This window comes from Drosophila montana, unplaced genomic scaffold (assembly GCF_035044405.1).
Source record: "Drosophila montana isolate Dmon_TW-CO22-7 unplaced genomic scaffold, ASM3504440v1 contig_3268_1, whole genome shotgun sequence".
Taxonomy (NCBI): Eukaryota; Metazoa; Arthropoda; class Insecta; order Diptera; family Drosophilidae; genus Drosophila; species Drosophila montana.
Genome location: NW_026998150.1, coordinates 1 through 11,494, shown reverse-complemented (window position 1 = coordinate 11,494; position 11,494 = coordinate 1). Strand labels below are relative to the sequence as shown.

The following is an 11,494-nucleotide window of genomic DNA, read 5'->3' as shown; positions in this document are numbered from 1 at the left end:
TGTAGGTATTCCTGCAAATCTGTCTGCCTGACTGTCTGTGTATGTCTCTCTCTCTCTTTCTGTGTGTTTGCTTGTCTTCAAATATGTCTGTGTGTTCGCCTGCCAAGGCTGTAGGTATTCCTGTCTGTCTCTTTGTCTTTCTGTCGGACTGCCTATTATCTGCCAGTCTGTCTGCCTATTTTTCTCTCTCTCTGCCTGTGTGACTTTCCTTCTGCGATTCTAAGGGTCTGCATAACTGTCTGTCTGTAAGTCTGCCTATCTGTCTCTCTGTAAGTCTGCCTGTCTGTCTCTGCCGGTGTGTCTGTCTGCGAGGGGGTAGGTATTCCTGCCTATCCGTCTGTCTGTGTATCTCTCTATCTCTTCCTGTGTGTCTGTATATCTGCGAGTCTGTGGGTATGCGTGCCTGTCTGCCTGTTTTCCTATCTGTCTGTATATCAGCCTGTCTGTCTCTGCTGGTGTGTTTGTCTGCGAGGCTGTAGGTATTTCTGTCTATCTGTCTGCCTGACTGTCCGTGGCTCTCTCTCTCTTCCAGTGTGTCTGTCTGCCTAGGCTGTAGGTATTCCAGTCTGTCTCTCTGTCTGTCTGTCGGCCTGCCTATCATCTGTCTCTCTGCGAATATCTTGTTTTACTTATCTGGCTGCGAGTCTATAGGTCTCTCTCTCATTCTCTCTATCTTTATCTTATTCTCTCTCCCTCTCTCTCTCTCTCTCTCTCTCTCTCTTTTGCTTGTTTTTTTCTGTCTCTCTCTCTCTTTCTCGCTCTATCTCTCTCTCTATCACTCCCTCCCTCTCTCTCTATGTGGGTCTGTCTGAATGTCTATCTGTTTGTTTTTCAGTCTGACTATCTGAATGCCTATCTGTCTGTATGTCTGCCTGACTTTGAGTCTGCCTGTCTGTCTGCGTATCTCTCTCGTCCTGTGTTTGTTTGTCTGCGAGTCTGTGGGTCTGCGTCTATGTCTGCTTGTTTTCCTATCTGTCTGTCTGTCTGCCTAACTGTCTGTCTATCTGTGTGCCTGTCTGTCTGTCTGTCTGTCTGCCCGTCTGACTGTCCCTCTGTCTACATATCTGTCTGTCTGTAAGTATGCCTGTCTGTCTCTCTGTAAGTCTGCCTGTCTGTCTCTGCCGGTGTGTCTGTCTGCGAGTCTGTAGGTATTTCCGCCTATCTGTCTGTCTGCGTATCTCAAATTCTCTTTCTGTGTGTCTGTATGTCTGCGAGTCTGTGGGTCTGCGTTCCTGTCTGCTTCTTTTCCTATCTCTCTGTCTGTCTGCCGGTCTGTCTCTGCTGGTGTGTTTGGAATGCCTAGGCTGTAGGTATTCCTGTCTGTCTCTTTGTCTGTCTGTCGGACTGCCTATCATCTGTCTGTCTGCGAAAATGTTTTTCTTCTTATCTGTCTGCGAATCTATAGGACTCTCTCTCTTTCTCTCTTTCTCTCTCCCTCAATCTCTCTCTCTCTCTCCCCCCCTCTCTCTCTCCACACTCTCTCTCTCTCTCCCTTCCCTCTCCTCTCTCTCTCTCTCTCTCTCTCTCTCTCTCTCTCTCCTTCTCTCACTCTTTCCCTCGTCGGTCTGTCTGTCTGTCTCTTTTTCAGTCTGACTATCTGTAAGTCTGTCTTTCTGTTTCTGCCTCTGTGCCTGTCTGAGAGGCTGTAGGTATTCTTGTGTATATGTCTGCCTGTCTGTCTGTGAATCTCTCTCTCTCTCTTACTGTGTGTTTGTGAGTCTGTAGGACTGCGTGTCTGTCTGCCTATTTTCCTATCTGTCTGCCGATCGGTCTGCCTGTATGTTTGCTTTTCTGCCTTTCTCTCTCTGCCCTGCGTCTCACTGTCTGCGAGTCTATTGGTCTGCCTTTCCGTCTATCTATCTGTGTGCCTGTCCGTCTGTCTGCCTGTCTTTCTAAGTGCATGTCTGTCAGTCTCTGCCGGTGAGTCTGTCTGCGAGGCTGGAGGTATTCGTGCAAATCTGTCTGCCTGACTGTCCGTGTATCTCTTTCTCTCTTCCTGTGTGTTTGCATGCCTACGAGTCTGTCTGTGTGTCCGTCTGCCTAGGCTGTAGGTAGTCATGTCGGTCTCTTTGTCTGTCTGTCGGACTGTCTAATATCTGTCTCTCTGCGAATATGTGGTTTTTCTTATCTGTATGCGAGTCTATAGGTCTATCTCCCTTTCTCTCTCTCTCTCTCCTTTTCAGTCTGACAATCTGTCAGCCTATCTGTCTGTGTGTCTGCCTGTCTGACTCTGCCGATGTGTCTGTCTGCGAGGCTGTAGGTATTCCTGCCTATCTGTCTGTCTGTGTATCTCTCTTTCTCTTCCTGTGTGTCTGTATGTCTGCGAGGCTGTAGGTATTCCTGCAAATCTGTCTGCCTGACTGTCTGTGTATGTCTCTCTCTCTCTTTCTGTGTGTTTGCTTGTCTTCGAATATGTCTGTCTGTTCGCCTGCCAAGGCTGTAGGTATTCCTGTCTGTCTCTTTGTCTTTCTGTCGAACTGCCTATTATCTGCCTGTCTGTCTGCCTATTTTTCTCTCTCTCTGCCTGTGTGACTTGCCTTCTGCGATTCTAAGGGTCTGCATAACTGTCTGTCTGTAAGTCTGCCTATCTGTCTCTCTGTAAGTCTGCCTGTCTGTCTCTGCCGGTGTGTCTGTCTGCGAGGGGGTAGGTATTCCTGCCTATCCGTCTGTCTGTGTATCTCTCTATCTCTTCCTGTGTGTCTGTATATCTGCGAGTCTGTGGGTATGCGTGCCTGTCTGCCTGTTTTCCTATCTGTCTGTATATCAGCCTGTCTGTCTCTGCTGGTGTGTTTGTCTGCGAGGCTGTAGGTATTTCTGTCTATCTGTCTGCCTGACTGTCCGTGGCTCTCTCTCTCTTCCAGTGTGTCTGTCTGCCTAGGCTGTAGGTATTCCAGTCTGTCTCTCTGTCTGTCTGTCGGCCTGCCTATCATCTGTCTCTCTGCGAATATTTTGTTTTACTTATCTGGCTGCGAGTCTATAGGTCTCTCTCTCATTCTCTCTCTCTCACTCTCTCTTTCTCTCTCTCTTTATCTTATTCTCTCTCCCTCTCTCTCTCTCTCTCTTTTGCTTGTTTTTTTCTGTCTCTCTTCCTTTCTTGCTCTATCTCTCTCTCTCTCTCTCCCTCCCTCTCCCTCTATGTGGGTCTGTCTGAATGTCTATCTGTTTGTTTTTCAGTCTGACTATCTGAATGCCTATCTGTCTGTATGTCTGCCTGCCTGTCTGTGAGTCTGCCTGTCTGTCTGCGTATCTCTCTTTCTCTCGTCCTGTGTTTGTTTGTCTGCGAGTCTGTGGGTCTGCGTCTATGTCTGCTTGTTTTCCTATCTGTCTGTCTGTCTGCTTAACTGTCTGTCTGTCTGCCCGTCTGCCTGTCCCTCTGTCTACATATCTGTCTATCTGTAAGTATGCCTGTCTGTCTCTCTGTAAGTCTGCCTGTCTGTCTCTGCCGGTGTGTCTGTCTGCGAGGCTGTAGGTATTTCCGCCTATCTGTCTGTCTGCGTATCTCAAATTCTCTTTCTGTGTGACTGTATGTCTGCGAGTCTATGGGTCTGCGCTCCTGTCTGCCTCTTTTCCTATCTGTCTGTCTGTCTGCCGGTCTGTCTCTTCTGGTATGTTTATAATGCCTAGGCAGTAGGTATTCCTGTCTGTCAGTCGGACTGCCTATCATCTGTCTGTCTGCGAAAATGTTTTTCTTTTTATCTGCCTACGAATCTTTAGGTCTCTCTCTCTTTCTTTCTCTCTCTCTCTCTCTCTTTCTCTCTCTCGGTCTGTCTGTCTGTCTCTTTTTCAGTCTGACTATCTGTAAGTCTGCCTGTCTGTTTCTGCCACTGTGCCTGTCTGCGAGGCTGTAGGTATTCTTGTCTATATGTCTGCCTGTCTGTCTGTGAATCTTTCTCTCGCTTTCTGTGTGTTTGTGAGTCTGTGGGACTGCGTGTCTGTCTGCCTATTTTCCTACTGTCTGCCGATCGGTCTGCCTGTCTGTTTGCTTTTCTGCCTCTCTCTCTCTGCCGTGCGTCTGACTGTTTGCGAGTCTATTGGTCTGCCTTTCCGTCTGTCTATCTGTGTGCCTGTCTGTCTGTCTGCCCGTCTGCCTGTCTCTCTGTCTACATATCTGTCTGTCTGTAAGTCTGACTGTCAGTCTTTGCCGCCGTGTCTATCTCCGAAGCTGTAGGTATTCCTGCAAATCTGTCTGCCTGACTGTCTGTGTATGTCTCTCTCTCTCTTTCTGTGTGTTTGCTTGTCTTCAAATATGTCTGTGTGTTCGCCTGCCAAGGCTGTAGGTATTCCTGTCTGTCTCTTTGTCTTTCTGTCGGACTGCCTATTATCTGCCTGTCTGTCTGCCTATTTTTCTCTCTCTCTGCCTGTGTGACTTTCCTTCTGCGATTCTAAGGGTCTGCATAACTGTCTGTCTGTAAGTCTGCCTATCTGTCTCTCTGTAAGTCTGCCTGTCTGTCTCTGCCGGTGTGTCTGTCTGCGAGGGGGTAGGTATTCCTGCCTATCCGTCTGTCTGTGTATCTCTCTATCTCTTCCTGTGTGTCTGTATATCTGCGAGTCTGTGGGTATGCGTGCCTGTCTGCCTGTTTTCCTATCTGTCTGTATATCAGCCTGTCTGTCTCTGCTGGTGTGTTTGTCTGCGAGGCTGTAGGTATTTCTGTCTATCTGTCTGCCTGACTGTCCGTGGCTCTCTCTCTCTTCCAGTGTGTCTGTCTGCCTAGGCTGTAGGTATTCCAGTCTGTCTCTCTGTCTGTCTGTCGGCCTGCCTATCATCTGTCTCTCTGCGAATATTTTGTTTTACTTATCTGGCTGCGAGTCTATAGGTCTCTCTCTCATTCTCTCTCTCTCACTCTCTCTTTCTCTCTCTCTTTATCTTATTCTCTCTCCCTCTCTCTCTCTCTCTCTTTTGCTTGTTTTTTTCTGTCTCTCTCCCTTTCTTGCTCTATCTCTCTCTCTCTCTCTCCCTCCCTCTCCCTCTATGTGGGCCTGTCTGAATGTCCATCTGTTTGTTTTTCAGTCTGACTATCTGAATGCCTATCTGTCTGTATGTCTGCCTGCCTGTCTGTGAGTCTGCCTGTCTGTCTGCGTATCTCTCTTTCTCTCGTCCTGTGTTTGTTTGTCTGCGAGTCTGTGGGTCTGCGTCTATGTCTGCTTGTTTTCCTATCTGTCTGTCTGTCTGCTTAACTGTCTGTCTGTCTGCCCGTCTGCCTGTCCCTCTGTCTACATATCTGTCTATCTGTAAGTATGCCTGTCTGTCTCTCTGTAAGTCTGCCTGTCTGTCTCTGCCGGTGTGTCTGTCTGCGAGGCTGTAGGTATTTCCGCCTATCTGTCTGTCTGCGTATCTCAAATTCTCTTTCTGTGTGACTGTATGTCTGCGAGTCTGTGGGTCTGCACTCCTGTCTGCCTCTTTTCCGATCTGTCTGTCTGTCTGCCGGTCTGTCTCTTCTGGTATGTTTATAATGCCTAGGCAGTAGGTATTCCTGTCTGTCAGTCGGACTGCCTATCATCTGTCTGTCTGCGAAAATGTTTTTCTTTTTATCTGCCTACGAATCTTTAGGTCTCTCTCTCTTTCTTTCTCTCTCGCTCTCTCTCTCTCTCTCTCTCTCTTTTCTCTCTCTCGGTCTGTCTGTCTGTCTCTTTTTCAGTCTGACTATCTGTAAGTCTGCCTGTCTGTTTCTGCCACTGTGCCTGTCTGCGAGGCTGTAGGTATTCTTGTCTATATGTCTGCCTGTCTGTCTGTGAATCTTTCTCTCGCTTTCTGTGTGTTTGTGAGTCTGTGGGACTGCGTGTCTGTCTGCCTATTTTCCTACTGTCTGCCGATCGGTCTGCCTGTCTGTTTGCTTTTCTGCCTCTCTCTCTCTGCCGTGCGTCTGACTGTTTGCGAGCCTATTGGTCTGCCTTTCCGTCTGTCTATCTGTGTGCCTGTCTGTCTGTCTGCCCGTCTGCCTGTCTCTCTGTCTACATATCTGTCTGTCTGTAAGTCTGACTGTCAGTCTCTGCCGCCGTGTCTATCTCCGAAGCTGTAGGTATTCCTGCAAATCTGTCTGCCTGACTGTCTGTGTATGTCTCTCTCTCTCTTTCTGTGTGTTTGCTTGTCTTCAAATATGTCTGTGTGTTCGCCTGCCAAGGCTGTAGGTATTCCTGTCTGTCTCTTTGTCTTTCTGTCGGACTGCCTATTATCTGCCTGTCTGTCTGCCTATTTTTCTCTCTCTCTGCCTGTGTGACTTTCCTTCTGCGATTCTAAGGGTCTGCATAACTGTCTATCTGTTAGTCTGCCTATCTGTCTCTCTGTAAGTCTGCCTGTCTGTCTCTGCCGGTGTGTCTGTCTGCGAGGCTGTAGGTATTCCCGCCTATCTATCTGTCTGCGTATCTCAAATTCTCTTTCTGTGTGTCTGTATGTCAGCGAGTTTGTGGGTCTGCGCTCCTGTTTGCCTCTTTTCCTATCTGTCTGTCTGTCTGCCGGTCTGTCTCTTCTGGTATGTTTATAATGCCTAGGCAGTAGGTATTCCTGTCAGTCTCTTTGTCTTTCTGTCGGACTGCCTATTATCTGTCTGTCTGTGAATGTGTGGTTCTTCTTATCTGTCTGCGAGTCTATAGGTCTCTCTCCCTTTCTCTCTCTCTCTCTGTCTGTCTGTAAAAAACATTTAATTCAAACAACGAAATCGCAAGCACAGATCATATGATTTTCTAAAACGTGATGCTGTCAAGCGTTTCTCCATCTAAGAATGAACCGCTCCCGACGCTGCTCCAGCAATCGACCAGAATCACCGATGTTCGCTTGTTTTACATATTTTACTTTGTGCTTGTTTTTAAACTATCACACAAACGTAAGACATCCTCATAGGATAAGACAATATTGCACATTTTTATTGACTAGTACGTGACTGTACTTTTAAGCTCTAAGATGTACCTTGTATTATTTAATCGGGTGTCGGATACCTTATTGAATGAAAATATAATCTATTTTTTGACATTTTTGGTCGTCCTGAAAAGGACGGTTGGTTTCGACTATTTACAAATGTGTACGCTGTTTTTTTTTTTAGTTTAGTAAACTAGCAAATTATGCCTTCTTTTCGGTCTTCTTGGGCAACAGAACTGCTTGGATGTTGGGTAAAACACCGCCCTGGGCAATGGTGACGCCCGAAAGCAGTTTATTTAACTCCTCATCGTTACGGATGGCCAATTGCAAATGGCGAGGGATAATTCTAGTTTTCTTGTTGTCACGTGCAGCATTGCCAGCCAACTCCAAAACTTCAGCGGCCAAATATTCCATAACGGCAGCCAAGTAGACAGGAGCACCGGCACCAACACGTTCAGCATAGTTGCCCTTACGAAGGAGGCGGTGAATACGACCAACGGGAAACTGAAGACCAGCGCGGTTAGAACGCGACTTTGCCTTTCCCTTCACTTTTCCACCTTTACCGCGACCAGACATTTTCTTATTTTCTTTATTTCACTGTTTCACTGCTTACACACAAATATCGAATGTTTCTGACACCCAACCTCATGACTCTTATATTTATACTTTTTTCAACTACCTACTTCTTCAGTTTAGAGTTGCGAGTTGAACGGAATGTTAACATGAAAGCGTCGCTCGAAAAAAGTATAAACGTTAGGCAGCTTTGGGGTGTGTGTCAAACATTTGTGGTGTATTAAAGTGAACGTTTGTGAATAATAATGCCGCCGAAAACAAGTGGAAAGGCAGCCAAAAAGGCTGGTAAGGCTCAGAAAAACATTACCAAGAATGACAAGAAGAAGAAGCGCAAGAGGAAGGAAAGCTATGCTATCTACATTTACAAAGTGCTCAAGCAGGTCCACCCTGACACCGGCATTTCGTCAAAGGCGATGAGCATAATGAACAGCTTTGTTAACGACATTTTCGAGCGTATTGCTGCTGAGGCCTCCCGTTTGGCTCACTACAACAAACGCTCGACTATTACCAGTCGGGAAATCCAAACCGCAGTACGTCTTTTGCTGCCCGGTGAATTGGCCAAGCACGCTGTCAGTGAGGGAACAAAAGCAGTTACAAAGTACACCAGCTCCAAGTAAAATTCAGCTACATATGTACATTGTACGGGAAGCAAACAAAAGCAAAAGGCCCTTTTCAGGGCCACAAATCTCTTATTCAAGGAATTAAAAATATTTACAAATCCAAATAATATCATATATGTATAATTTGGTTTCTACTGTTCTGGTTGCGTTCTAAGAACTTTTCTATTTAAATTTGTTTCTGTATGAACTGAGTATTGAAGCAGCCGATGTGGCCATTATATATGTAACATAGTAGTCTGGCAAGCAAACACTTAATATAATACATAATTTATAATTGATAAATATTTATCGGTTAGTAGACAAGTCCAATCCAACTTTTAATTTAGCTCCACATATGGAAATGACTTAAGGGAGCCTATATGAGCTACACAGACAAAAAGAAAAATTGTTTCTCTTAGAAAATTGTAATTTGTAGCCCTTAAAAGGGCTTATTAGAAGTTTGCATATGCTGACGAGTAGTTAGCAATTTCAAATTATTTCTTTGTTGCAGATGCAGCCTTCGCTTTTGGCTTCTTGACAGCAGTTTTCTTCGGGGTCGTAGCCGACACGACTTTTTTCGGTTTAGCACTTGTGGTCTTGGGTTTTGGGGTCTTTGGCTTTGTTGCGCTTGACTTAGCCTTTGCTGTTGTAGGTTTAGCCTTTATGGTTCCTGTTTTCTTCGCATCCTTAGCCTTTGTCTTGTCCGCCTTCTTTTTCTCAGCACTCTTCTTGGTTGCTGCGGCTTTTGATAGCTTTTTATCAGCGGCACCCGCTGCTTTTTTCGTGCTAGACGTACTATTCTTCGTTTTAGCTGCTCCTGCCGCTGAAGCATTCACCTTCTTAGTTTTCTTCTCCACAGAGGACGGTTTTGGCTTGGGATCTTTTTTGGCAGATGCAGAAAGTTTGAACGAACCTGACGCACCCTTTCCCTTTGTTTGGATTAACTTTCCATTGGCAACTGCATTCTTTAAGTACTTCTTAATGAACGGGGCTAGTTTCTGGGCATCGCACTTGTATGTAGCACTAATATATTTTTTAATTGCCAGAAGGGATGAGCCACCACGTTCCTTTAAATTTTTAATCGATGCATCTACCATTTGTTGTGTTGGTGGGTGTGATGGAGGAGCTGTTGGCTTCTTTGACTTTGGTGTGGATGCTGCCTTTTTAGTAGTCACCTTTTTCTCGAGGCTGCTTGGGCAATCACAGGAGATGCGGACGTTGCAACTGCGGAATCTGACATCTTAACTTCACTTTATACACCTTTAATTGAAAATTTTCGAAAACATTGTATTTTTATGGTGACGTTTGAGTGGAATCGAGGAGAAAGGCGGTACGAGAATGTTTTTGGTATTGAACGCTTGTTACTCAATGCTTTGTCTTTACATACTTGTTAATTATTAATTTACAACAGTTCTTAATGGGAAATCATTATGAATGTGAATTGGAATGTTTTGTTTAATATTCAAACAATTCAATATAAATTATTTAGTATATTTAACATTATTTTATGATTTTTAATTGCAAGTCAAAGTTACACTTTGAGTCTTGGCGAAAAAGGTTATCGAGCAAAAAGCAGGTTTTTTAATAAAAATATAATGAAACTTGAAATATTTGATATATAAATACAATATTTCAACAATTCTTTAATCGAATTCAACTATTAATTTAAATATATCTTAAGTCTACTATTTTAAATATTTATTTAACATAACCCTTAGCTGTTAAAAACAGGCAAGTTGACAATGAAATCAATATAAAAACGGTTCAGATAAATCTTATTTTCTCTTTAACAGTTAATATATGTTAAAAATGAAGGAAAATAAAGATTATTCCAGTTAGCTAAACAAATAGCTATTATAATTGAATCTAAATTAATAAAATATCATGCGAAATCCATATGTCATTTCTGTGTAGCAAAAAATCCATCAGACCCTTAGTTGACTTTTTTCGTTATTTAGGCAGTATCTCTTGGAGCACAATTGATGAAAAATTCTGTTTATTATCGGTGATGAGGCCTTAACCAAATGCTTTATACAGCTAATCATAAAATCATCTATACATCTACGTATATATTTTGTCGTTGGTGGAATATAATGAATGAATTTTCGGTTGAGCCTAAAATATGCATATGGATTTATCGTTAAGAGCTACAATGACGTAAAGCAAATATTTGAATGCCTTCTTTGTTTATTATCACATTTTATAAAGCTTTTTAATATATTTATACGAAAATAAGAATCTCCTTGTTTAAAATATTTTGTGGTCCTGAAAAGGACCGATTTGTTTGATATTTATGTATTAGTGACGAGGTATGACTTAAGCGCGCTCTCCACGAATACGTCTGGCCAGTTGAATGTCCTTGGGCATGATGGTGACACGTTTAGCGTGGATAGCACACAAGTTTGTATCTTCGAATAGGCCAACTAGATAGGCTTCGCTAGCTTCCTGCAAAGCCATCACAGCCGAGCTCTGGAAACGTAAGTCGGTCTTGAAGTCCTGAGCAATTTCGCGTACTAAACGCTGGAACGGCAACTTGCGAATAAGCAGTTCCGTGCTCTTCTGGTAGCGACGAATTTCACGCAGGGCAACAGTGCCTGGCCTATAGCGATGAGGTTTCTTCACACCACCAGTTGCTGGAGCACTTTTACGTGCTGCCTTAGTAGCTAACTGTTTCCGAGGAGCCTTTCCTCCAGTTGATTTACGAGCAGTTTGCTTAGTACGAGCCATCTTTCTTTCACAATTCTAACTTCACACAGTCACTGTTAAAAACACACTAATCGTGCGTCTCGTTTGTGTGCCACTTATATAGAAAATAAGTGATACGTTAGAAAGAGAACGATATATTCGCTGTTCGTCGCTTTGCCGAATATGTTACGAGGGTAGTGTGTGAGCGAGATAGGAATATTTTGTTACTCGCTCGAGTTTTAGATATTTTTGGTATAAATATAAGCGCTGGCTGAAGAGCAAGCATTAGTATCTTTGTGACATTCGTGGTGTACAGTTTACAGTAAAATAAAAAGTGAAAAATGACTGGTCGTGGAAAAGGTGGCAAAGGCTTGGGTAAAGGCGGCGCCAAACGTCATCGCAAAGTGTTGCGTGATAATATCCAGGGCATCACGAAACCAGCTATCCGCCGTTTAGCTCGTCGTGGTGGCGTAAAACGTATTTCTGGTCTTATTTATGAGGAGACTCGTGGTGTTCTAAAGGTTTTCTTGGAAAATGTTATTCGTGATGCGGTCACATACACCGAGCACGCCAAGAGGAAGACAGTCACAGCCATGGACGTTGTTTATGCGCTGAAAAGACAAGGCCGTACCCTGTACGGTTTTGGAGGTTAAAAAAGAAAATGAAGAATTTATGTTGACACCAATCGGTCCTTTTCAGGACCACCAATCCGTTTTATTAAAAGAGATCAAAAACATTTAATTCAAACAACGAAATCGCAAGCGCACAATCATATGATTTTCTAAAA

At 44.1% G+C, this 11,494-nt stretch overlaps 4 protein-coding genes and 1 pseudogene across 4 annotated transcripts; 2 read left to right on the top strand and 3 right to left on the bottom strand.

Annotated features, from left to right (window-relative positions):
* Positions 1-7,044: 7,044 nt before the first annotated feature.
* LOC135434106 (histone H2A) lies at positions 7,045-7,491 on the bottom strand. Its single transcript, XM_064690514.1, has one exon. It carries the CDS (start codon positions 7,424-7,426, stop codon positions 7,052-7,054), a length of 375 nt encoding a protein of 124 aa, XP_064546584.1. The 5' UTR covers positions 7,427-7,491; the 3' UTR covers positions 7,045-7,051.
* Positions 7,492-7,644: 153 nt separating this feature from the next.
* Positions 7,645-8,098, top strand: LOC135434104 (histone H2B). Its single transcript, XM_064690513.1, has one exon. The coding sequence runs from the start codon at positions 7,669-7,671 to the stop codon at positions 8,038-8,040; it is 372 nt and encodes a 123-aa protein (XP_064546583.1). The 5' UTR covers positions 7,645-7,668; the 3' UTR covers positions 8,041-8,098.
* Positions 8,099-8,461: 363 nt separating this feature from the next.
* Positions 8,462-9,268, bottom strand: LOC135434105 (histone H1.2-like; annotated as a pseudogene).
* A 1,020-nt stretch (positions 9,269-10,288) lies between these two features.
* On the bottom strand, positions 10,289-10,801 carry LOC135434107 (histone H3). The gene has a single exon (XM_064690515.1). It carries the CDS (start codon positions 10,747-10,749, stop codon positions 10,339-10,341), a length of 411 nt encoding a protein of 136 aa, XP_064546585.1. The 5' UTR covers positions 10,750-10,801; the 3' UTR covers positions 10,289-10,338.
* Positions 10,802-10,997: 196 nt separating this feature from the next.
* LOC135434103 (histone H4) lies at positions 10,998-11,408 on the top strand. The gene has a single exon (XM_064690512.1). It carries the CDS (start codon positions 11,049-11,051, stop codon positions 11,358-11,360), a length of 312 nt encoding a protein of 103 aa, XP_064546582.1. The 5' UTR covers positions 10,998-11,048; the 3' UTR covers positions 11,361-11,408.
* The last annotated feature ends 86 nt before the right edge of the window (positions 11,409-11,494 follow it).